General features: G+C 34.9%; 2 protein-coding genes across 11 annotated transcripts; one reads left to right on the top strand and one right to left on the bottom strand.

Moving 5' to 3' along the window:
- The first annotated feature begins 5,185 nt into the window (after positions 1–5,185).
- On the top strand, positions 5,186–9,301 carry LOC143304642 (katanin p60 ATPase-containing subunit A-like 2). 5 transcript variants are annotated; one of them, XM_076627139.1, is made up of 7 exons: positions 5,186–5,591; positions 5,892–5,962; positions 6,373–6,570; positions 6,719–6,995; positions 7,172–7,529; positions 7,725–7,924; positions 8,075–9,301. In XM_076627139.1, the coding sequence occupies exons 1-5, from the start codon at positions 5,529–5,531 to the stop codon at positions 7,451–7,453; spliced, it is 891 nt and encodes a 296-aa protein (XP_076483254.1). In that variant the 5' UTR covers positions 5,186–5,528; the 3' UTR covers positions 7,454–7,529; positions 7,725–7,924; positions 8,075–9,301. The 5 variants fall into 5 exon arrangements, with proteins under 5 accessions (XP_076483254.1, XP_076483253.1, XP_076483251.1 ...); XM_076627138.1 differs by having other exon boundaries at positions 6,716–6,995; XM_076627136.1 differs by having other exon boundaries at positions 6,707–6,995.
- A 409-nt stretch (positions 9,302–9,710) lies between these two features.
- Positions 9,711–12,366, bottom strand: LOC143304643 (survival motor neuron protein-like). Of its 6 annotated transcripts, none has more exons than XM_076627144.1 (6): positions 12,322–12,366; positions 11,021–11,203; positions 10,781–10,895; positions 10,094–10,391; positions 9,895–9,974; positions 9,711–9,826 (listed from the first exon to the last, which is right to left on the bottom strand). In XM_076627144.1, exons 1-6 carry the CDS (start codon positions 12,349–12,351, stop codon positions 9,768–9,770), a joined length of 765 nt encoding a protein of 254 aa, XP_076483259.1. In that variant the 5' UTR covers positions 12,352–12,366; the 3' UTR covers positions 9,711–9,767. The 6 variants fall into 6 exon arrangements, with proteins under 6 accessions (XP_076483259.1, XP_076483262.1, XP_076483261.1 ...); XM_076627147.1 differs by lacking the exon at positions 12,322–12,366 and adding an exon at positions 11,870–12,292; XM_076627146.1 differs by lacking the exon at positions 12,322–12,366 and adding an exon at positions 11,883–12,292.
- Between the last annotated feature and the right edge of the window lie 5,712 nt (positions 12,367–18,078).

Here is an 18,078-nt window from a genome sequence, read left to right as displayed (position 1 = left end):
TCACGCGTTACACGTTCACCAGACAAACGCGTCTACCGGTTGACATTGTTTTCTGTCCTGAGTTTCAAAGCAATTATGTTGCTTCGTGTAATCAAATCTCGCCAAACTAACGATAAGTTCTTGTTTGATCTTACACAGTTATTAAAACTATACAAGTTAAACCAATCTAGCCTAAACAAGTAATGTCGTTATATATTCTTTTTTAAATCTATATATTGTTTAATAAATCGTGGTTAGGATATAGTAGCTGACAAAAATATTCGGACAAATATATTTGTAGAAACATTTTAGGAGTGTATTATGCATAGTGGCACTATTTAATACTGTACTGTGACTATCATGGTCGTGTTGGTATTATTCGAAACTAATCTGAAAATCTGTATGGAATTTGTAAGATATTTAGTACGAGTACTGTGCATTACTGATATGTACACAACCGAGACGAGATAACGAAGGTACTGCTCTCCATCGTTCATCGCTACGCGTTGCTAATAGCAACGTATAATGCATATATATCTCGCAAAGACCATAAAAGTACCCAATGGAACCACGTTTAATATTTGATAATAATGTCCCATTACAGTTTCGTCATTTTCAATTAATTAAACACGACCCTCTCTTTAAAAATTAGAAGATAAAATACGTAATACAAATCTACTCGAAATCTTTTAAACTTTACGGACGACCTTACGGACCTTACTTATGGTCTTTAAAAGCAGCAGGGATTAGCAGAATATTAACTGCGAATTTTTCTTGGACCGCAGCATGCAATATGAAATATGGTTATTAAAATGTACACTGAAAATTTCATATCCATAAGATACTCGTGCTTGTAGGACCTTGAAAATGAATTCTTAACCCAAATAGTCGACCGAGATACTCGAGAAATTTTGTGAAGCTGACGTCAATACCAATATGTACCGTCGTTGTGCTATTATTTCGTGATAAGCCGTATTGATTGCACTTCCATTTCACGGAATTAATTTTTCCACACAAAAAGTGATAACGATAATCGAAAAAAGAAAAATATACTACCACTTTTTGTATCAGCATACACAAGCGCACTCGATTTTACACGAGTATACAATTTGCAAATTCGACGGAACGATCGGATTTAATTATTTTTTCGATATTTCAGGCATCAAGTTTTATTTACACATCGAACGTTGAAATACGGCGAAATACAAAATGTACAAACCACTCTGGACATTAATTAACTTTGAACGTTATTGATTAATTAAAGAAACCAACCATTGTGTTGATTTTTACATTTTGAAAAATTGTTATCCACTTTTGCTTTGTTTAAAAATTGAAAAAAAGATACTTTTATTGTAAGTCACGAGTATCTCTTTTATTTATTTAAACTTTAGATCAAATATTACAATTTATAAATATATCATTTATTTAGATATACTTGTAATATCTGTTTTATAAGTTTGTACAACCATTTATCTATTTATCTATTTTATTTGCACATAATCTTTATAGACTGATTTTGTAAAGAATAAAAAATTGTGATTCTATTTAAAAACGATCGTGTCAGACTCAAGTGATAAGCGATATATATTTCAGCGATATATATATATATTCAGATTTCACCATCACATAAACGGTGCTATTGGAAACGTTTCACAATAGACGTCTTATAAGCGCCTGCGATGTCCGTCATATGTAAAGCTATACCACTGAATCACGGCCGCCATTTAGTGATTAAGGTCGATCACTTAGAGTTGTTAATCCGACATAATGGCGAGCAATACATCGAAGACATTATTGGAAACACAGTTACAGTTTAATTTCATTGAGCTTATTTGCAAATAAATGTGTACAATATATTTTAGAGGTTTTAAATATTATTGCTGACTAAACTTCGCGTCTGCGCATCATCTTTCTTTAACTTTTTTTGCATTTTCTTATCGACGCATGAAGACGAAATGCGTAAATTTTATTATTTATTTAAACATTACTATATTGTGCTCAAAGTAGCGGAATATCGTTCTATTATCAATAAATGAAGAACTAAAAGAATTAAAAAAGAATTAAAAAAATATGTAGTTCAATCAATACTTCGTGTATTTTTCTATCTCCACAAGACAATATCCGGACCAGTTACGCTTACAGTATCAACAAAGATTTGTCCAGCCATACGGAATAAGTCGTACTCAGTAGTTTAAAAGTATTAACCGCAGGAACTCCAGAAACACTTTTGAAGTAACTTTCGAACCAATAAATCCCCGAACTAAGAACTGTCATATTTCGTCTCTATTTATCGAATATTGTGAGAAAATGCAAAAAAAAGAAGTTAAATAGAAAAAGTACTTGGAAACTTAAAAGAAAAAATCTCGAAAAATCTCTTAATACTTTTTACTGTCATCTTGAGACGCACCATATGTTAAGCTTCTTCGTAGTTACAACTTTTACCGCAGATGTAACGAACTGACAAATGCTTCGAATGGCGCGCGCGCGTCAACGCCTGCACTTAAATTTTAAATAAATGTTTTTAAATAAATGTTTAAAATAATACATTAAATGTATTAACTTTCTTGCGCAATTTCATTTAATTTCTTACGATATGGAGGGTTTAATTATGTTTAAGATATCTATTTGAATCTTTTAAATTCGAAGTTTTTTAAAAAATTACCTTAAACTTTATAAAATTAAATCGTTTTTCCACTTTGTTGTATCATAAAACAGTTACTTAAATTCAAACCTTACCGTCGTCTTAAAATATTCTATATTTTCCTTGTCTTAAAAAATCTCCCTACAGAAAGAATAAAGAAGAATAAATTCCCATACGTTAAATTTCGCGTGATTGATGGAATACATAACGATAACGAGAACTAACTAGCGACAACAAGCAACCATTAGCAAGGACAACTGGCGACTATAACTGTCGTCTCTATGATGTATGGCGACTAAGGAGAACAGCCAGCAACTACGGATTACATGTAACAACCAACTGCCCCACTTCTAAAAGGCAACTAACTTGCAAACCCTTTGATGGTTTCTGTAGCGTGATATACCCCTTGAACGTGGTTCAAGAATGTGGTCGTCGCTGGACGGCGGTTTGACAGCAGAGCGATCTCGCCAATTCAAAGCTTGACATTACAAACTACCGAGAATCATTAGGCTCGTTATCGAGCATCTAGCTTTCAGAAGGTGCTTTATCATATAATATGACTTCACGATATTTTTATAGCAAGAAGAATGGCCAACCTCTAACAAAACAAATTTTTACTAAGTGCTGCATGTGAGCTGCAGGCCGGCCTACTAGGCAAATTTGACGAATGAATAAACTAAAATATATACGAATATATTCGTTATATCATAAAATGCCCGCATTATGTTCTCTAACACCATAGAGGAAACTAAATTTATATATTAAAAAATTGGAATACCTGTTATAAGAGAGTTAATTAAATTCTAACCTATCGATGACTCCATAAAAACCTTTATTTCCTAAAAATGTATATCTTCCAAATTCTCCTTAGAAAGTATCATAGAGAAAATATGAAACCTGAAAAGTACATCACGCTGATGCCTCGATCAACCCTCGTGCTTCGCAGTCCATGTGTCCGAGCGATGATATTATATCAGCACCTATGATACCATTTCAAAGACCGCAATCAAAACATTAAATACCGCATTAAAGCCATACAATAATTCGCAATATTCATTCGTAAACGTTATTGTATATGTGCTTAATTAATCGTTATTATGTTTCGAATGATTTACTACCTCGTATTCCATAAGCAGATATATGGTTCATTTTCACCTCAAGTACGATATAATTTGTAACAAATATTTATAATTCACAATGTAAAATATTTATAATTCATTGGGAATATTTTTCTATCACGGTATAGTGGTCAAATTTCACATAAATCACAAACATATGGTAGTCAGAAGCTATACTCACGACATGACAAATCATGAAGATGTCATGAAAAATGGAGTCCGTCCATATATATTCAAACGCAACGAACAAGTTCGAACTTTTCGAGAATAAACGATTTGTTCGATAACATCTGTCGCGAGCTTCTCTTCCTTTAACGATAACAATTGACAACTAAAGCTCGAGAGGCTCGTAAGGATGAACAGCGACGAGTATCTAGAAGCTATGTACTCACCTGGGCAAGGAGACTCCAACACCAAGGACGTTGGAAGTTTCGAGAAGCGAAGATGGAAACTGAAGTAGCACGTCAGGTCAACTCCGGCGAAAACTGCTAAAGAAAGAAAAATCCAACTAATTTGTTTCCAACGATAAAATGAAATTAATTTGTTTCACAAATTATTAACTGAATATTATTCAAAAATTATTCAAAATTCGCTTGATTGATTCACGACCCGGGACATTTGGGTCATACCATTTTGGTAATGGACGAAAATGGCAGAAGGAAGAACGACCGTTTTTTTCATATTTCTCTTTCCCCGGGAAACGATGGAATGCCCGAGCACCTTGTTTCATTTCTTCTCGACATCAATTTCAATCTTTTTAAACGAAATATAATCTGAACGATGAAAAGTTCATTCAAATAATGCTCCGCGCCAGACACTCACGAAAATTAAGAAGGAACACGGAAAATTCGCGAATAAAACGGATTTCTTTGTCCCAGTGAGATAATAAACCTCGTTCACGTATTGGTTTTTGAAATCAATATATCCACCAATGTGCACTCGTTTAACAAGGGTGATGGAACGTGCCAAAAATCTCTCAAGAGGGTCTTGGCAACGGAAGAGTCGAAAACGTCACAATTATGAATGAAAAATGCGAATAGTTGCTGATTTTACAGTCGAAACCGATAAAGAACTCCAGATATTCCCCCAATTAATTTACAATAAATTCGCGAAAATGATCGATTGGTGACGTCATTGTATTCTAGAAAGATTGTAAAACGATAAGAATTTATTGAAAAAACTTATATTCGATGATAACACTTCTAATAAGAGTACTAAGAGGAGCGATTCTGTACTCACCTTCCTGCCTCGAAGTACCGAACGCAATTAACCGTCCGCCCAGGATGGAACCGTTCGGAACTTTTGTAAGTCACTGCACGGCCGCTGCTTATGGTGGAAATGTAATAGATATAAGTACAGAGCGCGTGAGCGAACTAAAAACGCGATAGAGAAGTAGAGAGAGGATGTTCCGTCCTTGTCTAATGACGCGCACTTGTACAGGAAATATGTAACAGGGGTATACGAGCAGCGTCAGTGTCCACTAGTGTGCATGCCTCATTAAACAAGGACAGGAAGTATCTATACATGGTGTTCTCTTTCTATTTCCATGTTGCATCCATCTTACTATACAGTACACACACTCAGCTATTCTATCATTATATTTGTGCGTTGCTTATGTGTGAACCAAACATTTCCATGGCAACAAATCGTTTGTCTCTTGTTTGATGCTCGGTTTTCAACGGAGTTGAAAGAATTTTTTAAGAGAAACGTAATGGACGGGTTGTTTTTAAAGCAATAAACGGATATTCTCGTATCCATTGAGAAACGATAGGCGATTTGAAAGTGTCACTATGAACGGTGATTTATCGATGCAAGGTAGTATGAATAAGATATTTTATAATCTGCGAAAAAAGGTAAGGAATATTCTAGATTTTAGATTTTAGATTTTAGAATTTCCACGTCACAGACGAGTGTGTTTTGTTATTTGATTTGTAATATTGCTGCAGTTCTCTTAATAGCTGTTCGTTTCATGCGATACTCGCACATAGTATCTATGACTTTTGCTTCTAACAATTTTTATAATTAGGCTGTATCAAATATTTTTAACGTTCGTGTTTCATGAAAAATCATGTGTAACTCGTTGAATTCGCAAATGTAACAAAAAATTACATGAAAAAACTTATATTATTGTAATGAAAAAATAATTATATTAGGAGGAGAGTCGTATTTCGGAACGTCATCGGAACATATTATACCTTGTATGTGATTATTTGGAACACAATGGGTGAGTATATTATAATTAAAATATATTCCTAGTTCCAATTCTCTTGAATAGTGTCAGTGACCAATCGAAATCAGTGGACATCGTGGAAAGAGAAGGCGAAACCAAATTTGAAAATTCGACATCGGTAATTCAGTAGTTAAGAATAACTCAATCGATAATGTAGATTAACTAGTTATAAACAAATATATGAAATATAAATTCAAATTATTCTTATCCATCTAAAAATTGGAAATTAAAGAGCAGAAGACAAGAAATTATCTTCGAGGATTTATATAGTAAATACATTCTTTTGCCTGTATTACCTAGAGATAAAACAGTTGTTTGATGGTTATCTTATAGTGTTCAGTCATTGCGAAAAATATTTTTAATCGGTTAAAAACTATAATTAATTAAAAACTACATTTCTTTAGGTATATAGACATTAGCGATGTATTATTCCGGGAAGCTCGTCTATCTCCCGAACATCGGGTCTGCGACAACATCGATTTGGAAATTATCGTTGCAGAGTATGAAAATTATTACAAGATGAAATTTCAAAAATATCCCATATTGTGTAAGAAAATAACTGGAAGGGAAATGACGAGGGAAGTGACAAATGCAAGCAAAACGTAAGAATTTAAATTATTTAACGATATTAAACGGTATTCAAAGTATCGTATTCAACGTATCGTATTCAACGTATCGTATTCAACGTATCGTATTCAACGTATCGTATTCAACGTATCGTATTACAATATGATCCAGTGTTTGTAGAAGTATTGAGACAAAAGCCAAATCTGTTAGTAAACAAGCGAGAAGTGAGCCTGTGAAAGAGACGAATCTACAGCAGAAGATAACTGATGACAATACGAATCATATTAATCTCGGAATGACAGTGACGTCGATATTTCCCAATGAGAGTGATGGACGTTCATCAGAAGAGCTATTTAACGTCCCAATGGAACAATCCATGCAATCGAAGATATTGAAATGCATTGAAAAGCTTTATTCAGATAATCCGGAATTACGAAAGATTGCTGAGGACATCTCATGCGTAAGTTATTTTCGATTAATATACGTATCGTAAAGCTTTTAAACGATAAAATTCCCGTCGATAAACCGTTCAACGTATATCGACGATGACGTGATTTCAGTAACGCTTCAAATACCAAATTACGTAACACTTACTTAATATAGAGAAGACGCCATTTTATCTTTGTATCGTCACAGGAGATCATAGTAAACAAATTAAATGTACATTGGGATGACGTTATAGGCCTAGAAGAATGTAAAACCGCTGTTAAGGAGGCCGTTGTGTATGCCCTTAAGTATCCTATCTTTTTTGATGGCCCGTTTTCCCCCTGGAAAGGTATTTTGCTGTACGGCCCACCTGGTACAGGAAAGATACTCGCATTCTTTTCATTTCTGTATGTGTTTACAAGAAATATACAAAACAGGGAAAACGATGTTAGCGAAGGCAGTCGCGACAGAATGCCATTGCACCTTTTTTAACATAACTGCCAGCTCATTGGTCAGCAAATGGAGAGGCGATTCCGAGAAGTATATACGTGAAAGTTGCTTTGTCTCTGTAAGTTTCTTTGTTCCTTTGTCTATGAAGGAGAGATTCTAGGTATAAAAAGATTTGATTTTATTTTTCGTCATTTATATATAAATAGAATAGTTGTTTGGAAAACGAAATGATATCATATTCGTGATGAGGCAATGAATTTAAGGAATTTCGAATATAATATTTAATGAATAATACATTTGTTAAACTGAACAGGTTTTATTTGAACTTGCCTATAGTCATTCGCCTACAATTATTTTTATCGACGAGATTGACTGGATCGCCACAAATAAAGGAGACTGTATATTGTCTGAACCTGCAAAGAGATTCAGATCAGAACTTCTTTCTAGATTGGATGGATTAGTGTCTAATGAGAATTCTAATGTAGTTCTTCTGGCTACAACTAATTCCCCTTGGTACGTATATCCCGTTATTTCAATGTTTTCTAAGTAGAAAATATCGTAATATTTCTCCAAATTCCAAATATGTTATTGTGTTGTTTGAAGTATTCCTTCATTATTATTAGTATAATAGAACGATAATATTTATTGTAAATATGTTATTAGGGACATTGATGCAGCTTTACTCAGGCGTCTCGAAAAGCAAATATACGTATCATTACCCAATGAAGTTGCTCGACTTGGTATATTCAAATTATACCTTAGCAACCACTTATTAGAAAATACAGACATTGTAAACCACATAGTAAAATGTACTGAAAGATATTCTTGTGCAGATATAAAATTGCTTTGTAAGCAAGCGTGGCTACTAGAAATAAGCCCGATATGGAGGAGACTTGAAAAGAAAGAAACACCTGTTACCACTTTGAAGTATGAATTAAAAAGTTATGAAATATTAGCAAAATTGTTTAAAAAAATGTCACCTACAGTTATGCAAATAGATAAATATGATACGTGGAACAAATAAATACGCAATCGTAAGGACAGATATTGAAAAATATAAATAAATGGATTATCGTTCGAGAAATCATTCGCATGTGTGTGCATGTGTGTATGCGCGCATGTGTGTGCGCGCATGTGTGTCATGTGTGTCATGTGTGTGCGTGTGTGTGCGCGCACGCGCTATAGGCTAAGTTTAAAATATTCGGTTGTATTATATCCTTGTATTATATATGTCGGAGATGAAAGGAAAACCGGAGCCTTCCCTTTGCAATTTTGAGGAAACCTTCTAATGCTTTAGCCTAGATTTTATCATAACTGTAATTAAGCAATTGTCATTTGTAATTGTTTGATATTTGTGAAAGCGAAAGTGGGTTCGAGGTGACAACTGGTCGCCGAACGTAGCCACGGTCACGGGATAAACGTTTTGCCTGACGAAGGTGTGGATCGGTTGTATTGTTCTCCCTAGAAATCACATAGAATTGTACTTTAGAGATGTCGATATAATGGGACACACGTTGTATTAGGAATCAATCTCCAGACAGAAACTGCCTAGTAACGGCGTTTGAATCTTTCTCGATGTTTCCAAAGAGTATACAACAAACTTTTGACAGAAATTGCCTAGCAACAACGATTGGAACCTTCTCGATGTTTCCAGCGAGCATATAACAAACAAATGCAGTCGTATAGCGAAAAAGATTTTCATCAGATATTCATTCGTGTGATCGCCTTGGAAAGTGATACATCGAGCAATTTACCGAGTGTCTCAGCAATTGTATTTTGTGTTTAAAATTATTCTACACATAGTAAAGAGTTATCCCGTTGACCGTGGATTCGTTTGAACCCCGGAACATTGTTAATAGCGTTAATTAAATTCATTATTCGTGAAACCTATCAATCGTTAATCTCATTATACGTTAAATTCATTATTCGTAAGACATATTATTCGTTCCTCTTATTGTTCGTTAAACTTATTAATCTTTAATCTAATTATTAGTTAAACTTATCGTTTGTTAATCTTATTATTTATTAAACTCATTATTCATAATATTTTGTAAAATCTTGTTTATTCGCGTAAATATATTCTCTGTTTCGTAAAACAATGGCTAATTCAAACGAAGGATCATTACGCGCCTTAAATGCTAATGATAACCCGACATATATATGTGAGTGTATTTTATCAAAAATATGTTTTTTATGTTTTCTTATCTTAGTAATTATTTTTAAAAAAGTCTTAAAGTCTTATATGAAAATAAAGCTGTTCTTTATTTCAAATAATTGAAGTAAATAAATACAATGAGTTTTATATTTTATTATATCTTATATTATTGTTATATTGTTATTGAAAAAATTGATATAATCAACAGTTCTTCCTGTTCTCTTGATTGTTTCTTGCTTGTTTCAAACCATGATAATAACCTACAAAAGAAATAACATAGTCCATTGAAAATTTAATATACAATAAAATACTTATATGAAATAATTACCTGTGTAATATACCATATAACCACTAATATACCATGACATCAACATACTTGAAAGTGCGTCTGTATCATTATCTGGTAATCTAGTACATTTTATTAAAATTTCGTATTTTTTTCCAAATAAAATATTAAACTTATTCCAAATTACTTATTAATATTAGAAGTATTCAGCATTCCATTAGAATTTTTAAATTGTACTTACTTGGCCATTAATTGTGGTGGTAAAGGAGGTGCAGGTGGCATTATATCAGTCATCGAATTGAAAGATGGTCCCGGTATGAAGTGATGTTTATACGCATTTGCTTCTTCAGAGTCACAATCCATTTTTTCTACATTATATTTTTTCGAATTTACATTTGTAGAAAAATTAGTCTCACAAGTCTCATCGTTCTCTTCATTGAATTTCTCTTCCAAAGCTTTCTTTCGTTGTGCTATTTGACTTTGCAAACCTTCTGATTCTAAAAGAGAACTCAACTCGACTTTCTCTGTATTACCATAGCCTAAACACAGAGTAAAAAAAATTTTTGTCATTTAATAGAATTACTGAATGCCATTCAGTTACTGTCCTTACAGGCAATGTATTAGAATTTCCCATGCATAAATGTATATGTATAAATGTTTGCCTTGATATATGTAGTAATAATCACTCGTCTAATGAGGAGAATTATATTCCAAGCAGCTAATAATGAACAATAAGTAACATGCATGTTTATGGTTCATGACCCTATATCCCACGGGTCTCCCCATAGACATTGACAGGTACTCCTGCCCAGTTAAGGACCTGCTGAATGACACTGCGATAGACTATGCGAAAGCCTTTACTTCATATATATATATGTATTTTTAGTACATTTCTTAATTGACATAACCATCATGCTAAAGGTATTACCTACAAATTTTACAACACACGTGCCATTGTTTTCGTAAATTTTTGATATTATAGCTTCATAAATTTCTCCATCCTCTGAGTATATTGCACGATAAGGTGCTCCTATGATCCATTTCTATAGAGAAAAGATGTGTATACAAATAAATATAAGTAAATAGCAAAATAAAATAATTTGCTTCTTAATCAATATATTTAATAATATTCTGTATCAAATTTGTAATATTCTATCAAAATCACAACCTTGTGTAATTTACTTGCGTGTTTAGGCTGCTTAAGATTTTGTAGGTCTTCTTTCGGTTGAGAATTTCCAACATCCATTCCCATTCGCTTGATAACTTCTTCTTTTGCTAAATTTATTGCTTTATCATATGCTTCTATTAATGCACTATCATCCCAAACATTATCATTGGCTGTGTCTGTATCCTTTTGAGATAGCAAATTATACGTTATTAATATTGATACAAGTATTTTATTATCAAACTATTGCAAATTATCATATATGTCATTTTTCAAAAATTGACTAAAAGGTAGTGGATACTGTTAATTACTATTATGCCAAAATCTTGTACTAAAAAAATGTTAAAACCATTACGTTTCCATTACCATACATACGTTTCCATTTCCTCGTATAAAAAGAACATTCATATCATCTGCCATTTTAAAATAACATCATTTAAATATTGAATTTGCTTCTGAAATATTAATTTGTCTCATTTCTTTAACTCTAACACATTGTAAACAATGATGACATTATACCAACTATAATACTAAAAATCTATTCCCCATTCATTCGAAAGATTATTTTTTGAAACAAGGTTAACATTGAATGTTCCCAAACTTCAATAACTGTATTTTACTTTCTTTACAATATCTAACAATATATTAGAATACTATAAAAAAATATTGTATGCACAAGAAACTGTTTATAGCGAAATAGCAAAAGAATTAATCACATATTATAACTAAAACGAGATTGTTAAGTAGATTATATTATACTGCATATGCGTTAGTGTTTCAGCTGGTAAATATAGTTTTTATATCTGAAGATAAATAAGATTTAATTCTATAAAATTGCATAATGAATTATACATCTATCTATTACTATTCGTATTTCCCCTTAGTTGTATGTTGTCAATAGCATCAATCACGAACATATAAATAAATATAGAAGAAACCGTTCGGAAATGGAAAGGGAAAAATGAACATGGAAGACAAGAAAGTTTTCTTCAGGTTTAGCGTATGCGTGATACGCTTTGAATGTCTCAGATAAAGATAAAGATACTCTGCTCATTTCTATTTGTTCCGCAGAACGAGAAATTTGTTGTCTTTCATATTGGTTTTTACGATTCAATTTTTGGGCAGTTTTCCCTAGCGAGTGTCGGTCCCTGTTTGATATAACCAGACCGTAATTTATACAGATATGTATTATAGATATATATTTGTAAAACTGAAATCAGATGAAATAAATGTTGCCTGAGGTTTTAAACGTTTAATAAAAACAATATTTCATTTGGAAAAAAATGTAAGATATGTAAAATTACACATTGATCATTTTGCTGGTCTTGTATCATAAAACGTGTGGCCCGAAGAGCATGTCACGACCGGCATACTTCAAATCCGACGGACTGACGATAGAGATAAAGATGTGGCGGCACTCGGCGACAATGTATATCGCTGAACCATCATGAATGAACCATCAACATCCCAACGGTCCTTCCACCGAAGGTTCTAGAAGAAAGAGCACGTGGCAACGATCGCGGACGCCTAGCAAATGCATGGACGGTGGGGATGTTGAGGGATGACAAAAGAAAGTAATCGGATCCGATCGAAAGTAAAATCATAAGAGTCAGTCTTAGAAAGTCACGCCTGGAGTTCGGACGTAGATTGTAAAGTGTATTGATGTTAGAAAAAAAAAGTAAAGTTTTCTTTTTTTATTTTTTTACCTCAAATTCCTTTTTTATTTTGTTATTTTACGTGACAACACCATCGGCACCTGGATGAACCTTGATAACTCGGCCCAGAGGCCAATGCATGGAGGGAACGTTGTCCTCTCTGAGGATGACGATTGTGCCCTTTTGGATGCTGTGTCCACCCTTGCTCCATTTATTGCGGTTAGTTAGCTCGTTCAAATACTCCTTATGCCAGCGGTTCCAAAAATGTTGTTTAAGCTGTTGGATATGCTGCCATTTGGAGAGTCGGTTCGATGGAATGTCCCTGAAATCTCGATCACGTAAGCACATTAATGAATCGCCAATGAGGAAATGTCCGGGAGTGAGGGCTAGGAGATCATTTGGATCGGTGGAGATAGGAGTTAGCGGGCGGGAATTGAGGACTGCTTCTATTTCTATGATAAGAGTATTACGGTGTTAAGCTCATATGTTTCTGTTTCTCCACTCGCGCTGCGCCATAATATCCTTTGATATTTCCGATCCTCTGGTCGTACGAGGAATTGCCGATACATTTTCTCGATGTCGCCAGTGAGTACGTACTGATGAGCGCGGAATCTGTGGCGGATCGGTATCAACAGGACGCCGACAGGTCGAGGCATCAACGCGGCGCAACACCTCCCGGGCGATCCGCGGGTACCAACCGCCAACACTAGAGGGCTACGACGACAACGAGTCTGTCTGTCTAACTCGCTAGCGGTCGAATATACGAGCGATTGATATAAATACCGCACCTAGCGAGACTCCCTCTACGTCTAAGGCAGGGACTACCGGGCATAGCCTTACTGACGAGTCCACCGGTAGTCCCGGGACGAAACGCGCAACTCTCCCTCTCGTTTCATCCGTCATAAATCTAATTAATATACAAAATAAATTGTGAATTGAGTCGAGGATATAGGATTTCCCCATTTTCATGATTATCGTGATTTTTGTATAAATATATTTTTTAAGATACTAATAATTAGGTACTTATAAATTAGTATTATCAATTATTTTGCATTTATAATTCCGCCTCTAGTATAAGTGTTAATTGAAAACTAACTTTATGTTTCAAAAAGTACTAGCAAAGTCGTTGAGTAACAAGCCACTGATGCTAACACAAATAGCATTGTCGTAATTAAATATTTCTAAATATTCATTTTTCACTTTGAACCTGTAGAAACAATTTATTATATATACTATTAGCTAAGTAATTGCATACTTAATTAAGTCGAAATATAAAACTTAGTTATTTTGATAATTTAGAAAATAAAAAACTGACAAACATTTCAATTTAATTTATGGTTGGAACAAAAGACAGTTATTTTTCATTAATTGAAATATTGCAATGCAGAGTACTTTCCAAAATACGCCGAGAGTATTCCTGATGATGAAACGAGCGTTGCTTCATCGAACGCAGCTAAAGAAAACAACATCTATGTAGTTGGTGGTACGATGCCTGAAATAGAGGGCGATAAATTGTACAATACCTGTACTATTTGGGGTCCCGATGGAACGTTGATAGCAAAACACCGAAAGGTAAGTAATATATTCCTTTATGGCTTTGAATTTGAAAATATTGGGGTGAAGAAAGTGACTCTATCTAGGAATAATTTAGGAATATACATATGTACATACGTATACTATAACCAATTCTATAATTTACGGTTTATAAAATACGTTATGATACGGGAAACGCCCATTTTTGTTGTAATGTGTTTGTTGTTGTATAAATTTTTCACATACTTAAAATATTATTATACTTATTTTTTCTCCTTTTTAAACATTATTAAATGATAAGATTTTTTAATAAAAGAAAGTGATAAAAACGCTGTCAGTTATTAAATAAAAAGTAATTGAAGTTTAGGAGTTGGTAACTTTGATATTAAATTACAAAAGTTGCAGCAATAGAATTAGCGACTACATTTTTATGTTATTAGGTACATCTATTCGACATCGACATTCCTAATAAGATTACTTTTCGAGAGAGTGATTCACTCAGTCCAGGTAACTCCCTAACGACATTCGATGTGAAGGGCTGCAAAATAGGTATTGGCATTTGCTATGATATTAGATTCGAGGAAATGGCACGCATTTATCGGAACAAAGGTACAGTAACTTAATCGATCAATACTTAACTAGCAAAAAATTAAATATCTTTCTTAAATATATTCTATATAAAACTAATATAATCTGTAACTCTGTATAAAAAGAAGCTTAATTTAAAAAACCAGTATATTTGCTGAAAATGAAACAAATAAAAGAATTAAAAGCACAATAAGAGGACTGTCCTCGCATATTCAGAAATGATGGTATGTGAACCGTGCAACTACGAAGTTAATTGGTATTCGGTGGCTTCATATTTCCTGCTTCTCTGGGTTAGGTCGCCAAATGCTGATATATCCAGCGGCATTCAATATGACCACTGGACCACTGCACTGGTCATTACTTCAGCGTTTCAGAGCGAATGATATTCAATTATACGTTGCCTGCATATCACCGGCTCGTGTTCCTTAAGCAAGTTACGTCGCATGGGGACATACACAGTTGACCAATCCCTGGGGAAAGAATCTTTACGATTTAGAAACTCAAGAGAATATGGCAGTCACCGATATCAAAAAAAAAAAAAAACTGGCGAACCGTGTGTTACCACAACGAGACACGCGATGCTATTTGTCGCTTTAAATTGTGCCGCAACTCGTTTTTGAGATCTTTGCCAGGGGAGCGTTAAAATCTGCTGAAAATATATTTCTGGCTTTTCTGGATTTTAACTGAAATATGACAAATAACGTTGTAAAACATATGTACTTATGACTTACAGAGTAATTGAGTGTACAAAATATATAGTATACAAAATAGCCAGCGATTTAGGGCTTTAAAAGATCAAAAGGAAAGAAAAGAAAAGAAAAGAAGAAAGATAATATGTTGTGGCAGTCTAAGTCGATCTAGGAAAATAGATAAAGGGTGGGAGGGGCAAAGCTAGTTAATCTGGAAAGAATCCAAGCGTCAATTTCAAGCATTTACAGAGAATCAAGCGGGCTGGTTAAAGTCGTGAGTTGAGCAATTATCCCGCGTTAGGTTCAATCAGGTTAGTCCCACGCGAAATTGATCCAACCATGCGAAAACGAGTGTATTCTGATTTCTGTCGCAGATACTTCTGGCTAGTGCAGTACCTACACGGTGGTTGTTGAAATAGCCGCTTCTCATCTATTTTCCGCAGCGCGGACATCATCCTTTGATCCCTTACGACTAACGAAGTTTTCGAAGATGTACGGCAGTTTGAGATTCTACTTGAAAATGATCATGATTGCGGTCTGTGTGCCGTCTGCTCTTCTTTTTGTCCTTCCGTTAAAGACTGGTAAGTTGATACTGATTAATTATGCGATCGAAACCCTATATAATTGCTATAAAAATTCCGCTAATATAATATTCCTTCTTTCTTGTATCTGTCTGCCACTCAGGTCGTTTTACTAATTGCAATAAGTAATTTCGACTTCTTTGCGCTCTCTTTTAACGCATTCGAGACCGAAAGAAATTCATATCAGTCAGTAGGCAAGGGTATAATATACATATTTTATATATAACTTATGTAGTAATGTATGTATCATGTTAATTTCGTATTTTTTTCAATATAGAATTATTATATATGTCGGGTTTACATTAGAATTAGGGTTAGGGGCGTGAAACGAATCTTCGTTTGGGTTACACGTTGTCGTTATGCAATAGAGAAGACATTGACTAGTGCAAATACGATTATTACAGAACCGGACAAGTAACCGTGGTAGTTAGGTACTCGAGAAACTAATGACAATGATCCTAGGTTCAATAACGAATCCGTGGTCGACGGGATGATAGATGAACGTACTCACAAAATCGAAGTCGGACGCGTAATATTCACTGATCGTAAAGAGTTACTCCTTTCATCAATGAGATTGCGAGCGAGAATGCCTTTCCCGTTCCGATGATGCCACAGAGGAAAACTATAATGGGGTGTGTCTAAGGATACGAGATCATCGGGTTAGTCGAGAAAAGCCTTCGTTCAGAAAGTAAGGCAAATTGGCGTTGCTGCTAATTGGTCAATCTCCATATCGGTGGTTAGAAAAAGATGCTAGCCGCCCTCGAGGGAAAGTTGCTAGTGGGAGACGCCGCTCGTTGAAAAATATGTCTCCCCTATCTTCCCGTAGTTGGGACAAAGACTGTTTGTCTGTTTGAAGGGCTTTAGTTAACTAAACCTTAAGATTTATAACGGGCCCTCGGGCTAGCCGAACATGTACTGCGGAGACGCATCGACATCTGGCATTCATCTTACTCGAAGAATAGGGTCTGCGTGTGGCGAGCCTCGGGACAGAAACCGTTGGAATGTTTACTGTCGCGTGTCGCCACGAATATTTCTTTTAAGGAGAGCTATAGAATTACTCCATACCTTTGTTAAACAAAGCGTTCATCCCGTAACGGCGGCTACGTTCGGCGACTGACTGTCGCCTCGAGCCCAAGCTCATTATCACAACTCTCGAACAATTACAATCGGATTGAATAACTACAATTGTTCAATTACAGACTCCGGTGTTCTTTCATCTCCGACATATATATATGTCGGATCACGATTCGAATTTTGGGCGCGCGACGACTCTTCGTGTGGACTAGCCATCGTTTCACAAAGCCGAGATTTTATTTACACGTATATACAGGTCTATCACTAAGCTCAACAAATAATAAGTACAACTAATAATAAGTCTAACAAACACTAAGCCTAATGAATAATACGATCTACGAATAATTAAATTAAATAATACTATTAGCAATGTTTGAGTTCAAACGAATCCACGGTCACCGGGATAACACCTTACTAAGCGAAACTAACTTGGACGCAAATGCGATCGTCGAAAATGCTCGATGTATCACTCTCCAAGGCAATCGCAAGAATGCCAGCCTCGTGGAGATTTTTCTCCCTGTACAATTGCATTTTGTTTTCTATACCCGTTTGGAAGCATCGAGAAGGTTCCAAACGCCATTGCTAGGCACACTCGTTGGAAGCATCGAGAAAGTTCCAAACGCCGTTGCTAGGCAGTTTCTGCCTGGAGTTTTGATTACTAATACAATGTATGTCCCATTGCATCGGCACCTCCGAGGCAACATCACACGTGGCTAGGCCCGCTCTCGAGGCCGCATGCCGCCACAACCACACTTCTCGGAAAACACATACAACCACTCCAAACCTCCGTTAGATAAAACATCCATCCCGTGACCGTGGCTACGTTCAGCGACCGATTGTCACCTCGAACCCAATCTCGCTTATTACAAATCTTAAGCAATTACAACTATAATAAAATCTAGGCTAAGGTACTAGAGGATGTTCCCAAAATTTCCAAGGAA

The sequence above is a fragment of the Bombus vancouverensis genome, unplaced genomic scaffold (genome assembly GCF_051014615.1).
Source record: "Bombus vancouverensis nearcticus unplaced genomic scaffold, iyBomVanc1_principal scaffold0045, whole genome shotgun sequence".
In the NCBI taxonomy this organism is placed as follows: domain Eukaryota; kingdom Metazoa; phylum Arthropoda; class Insecta; order Hymenoptera; family Apidae; genus Bombus; species Bombus vancouverensis.
This window is presented reverse-complemented; position numbering and strand designations above follow the sequence as displayed.

Bases quoted from the DNA above. Each gene is read 5' to 3' on its own strand.
- LOC143304642 (XM_076627136.1), top strand. From the start codon at position 5,529: ATGAACGGTGATTTATCGATGCAAGGTAGTATGAATAAGATATTTTAT. The intron at 5,592-5,891 runs GTAAGGAATATT...TAATTATATTAG, and splicing joins TTTATAATCTGCGAAAAAAG to GAGGAGAGTCGTATTTCGGA. The intron at 5,963-6,372 runs GTGAGTATATTA...ACATTTCTTTAG, and splicing joins GATTATTTGGAACACAATGG to GTATATAGACATTAGCGATG.
- LOC143304643 (XM_076627141.1), bottom strand. From the start codon at position 11,437: ATGGCAGATGATATGAATGTTCTTTTTATACGAGGAAATGGAAACGTA. The intron at 10,896-11,020 runs GTTGTGATTTTG...TTTTCTCTATAG, and splicing joins ACGCAAGTAAATTACACAAG to AAATGGATCATAGGAGCACC. The intron at 9,827-9,894 runs GTAATTATTTCA...TTTCTTTTGTAG, and splicing joins TTATATGGTATATTACACAG to GTTATTATCATGGTTTGAAA.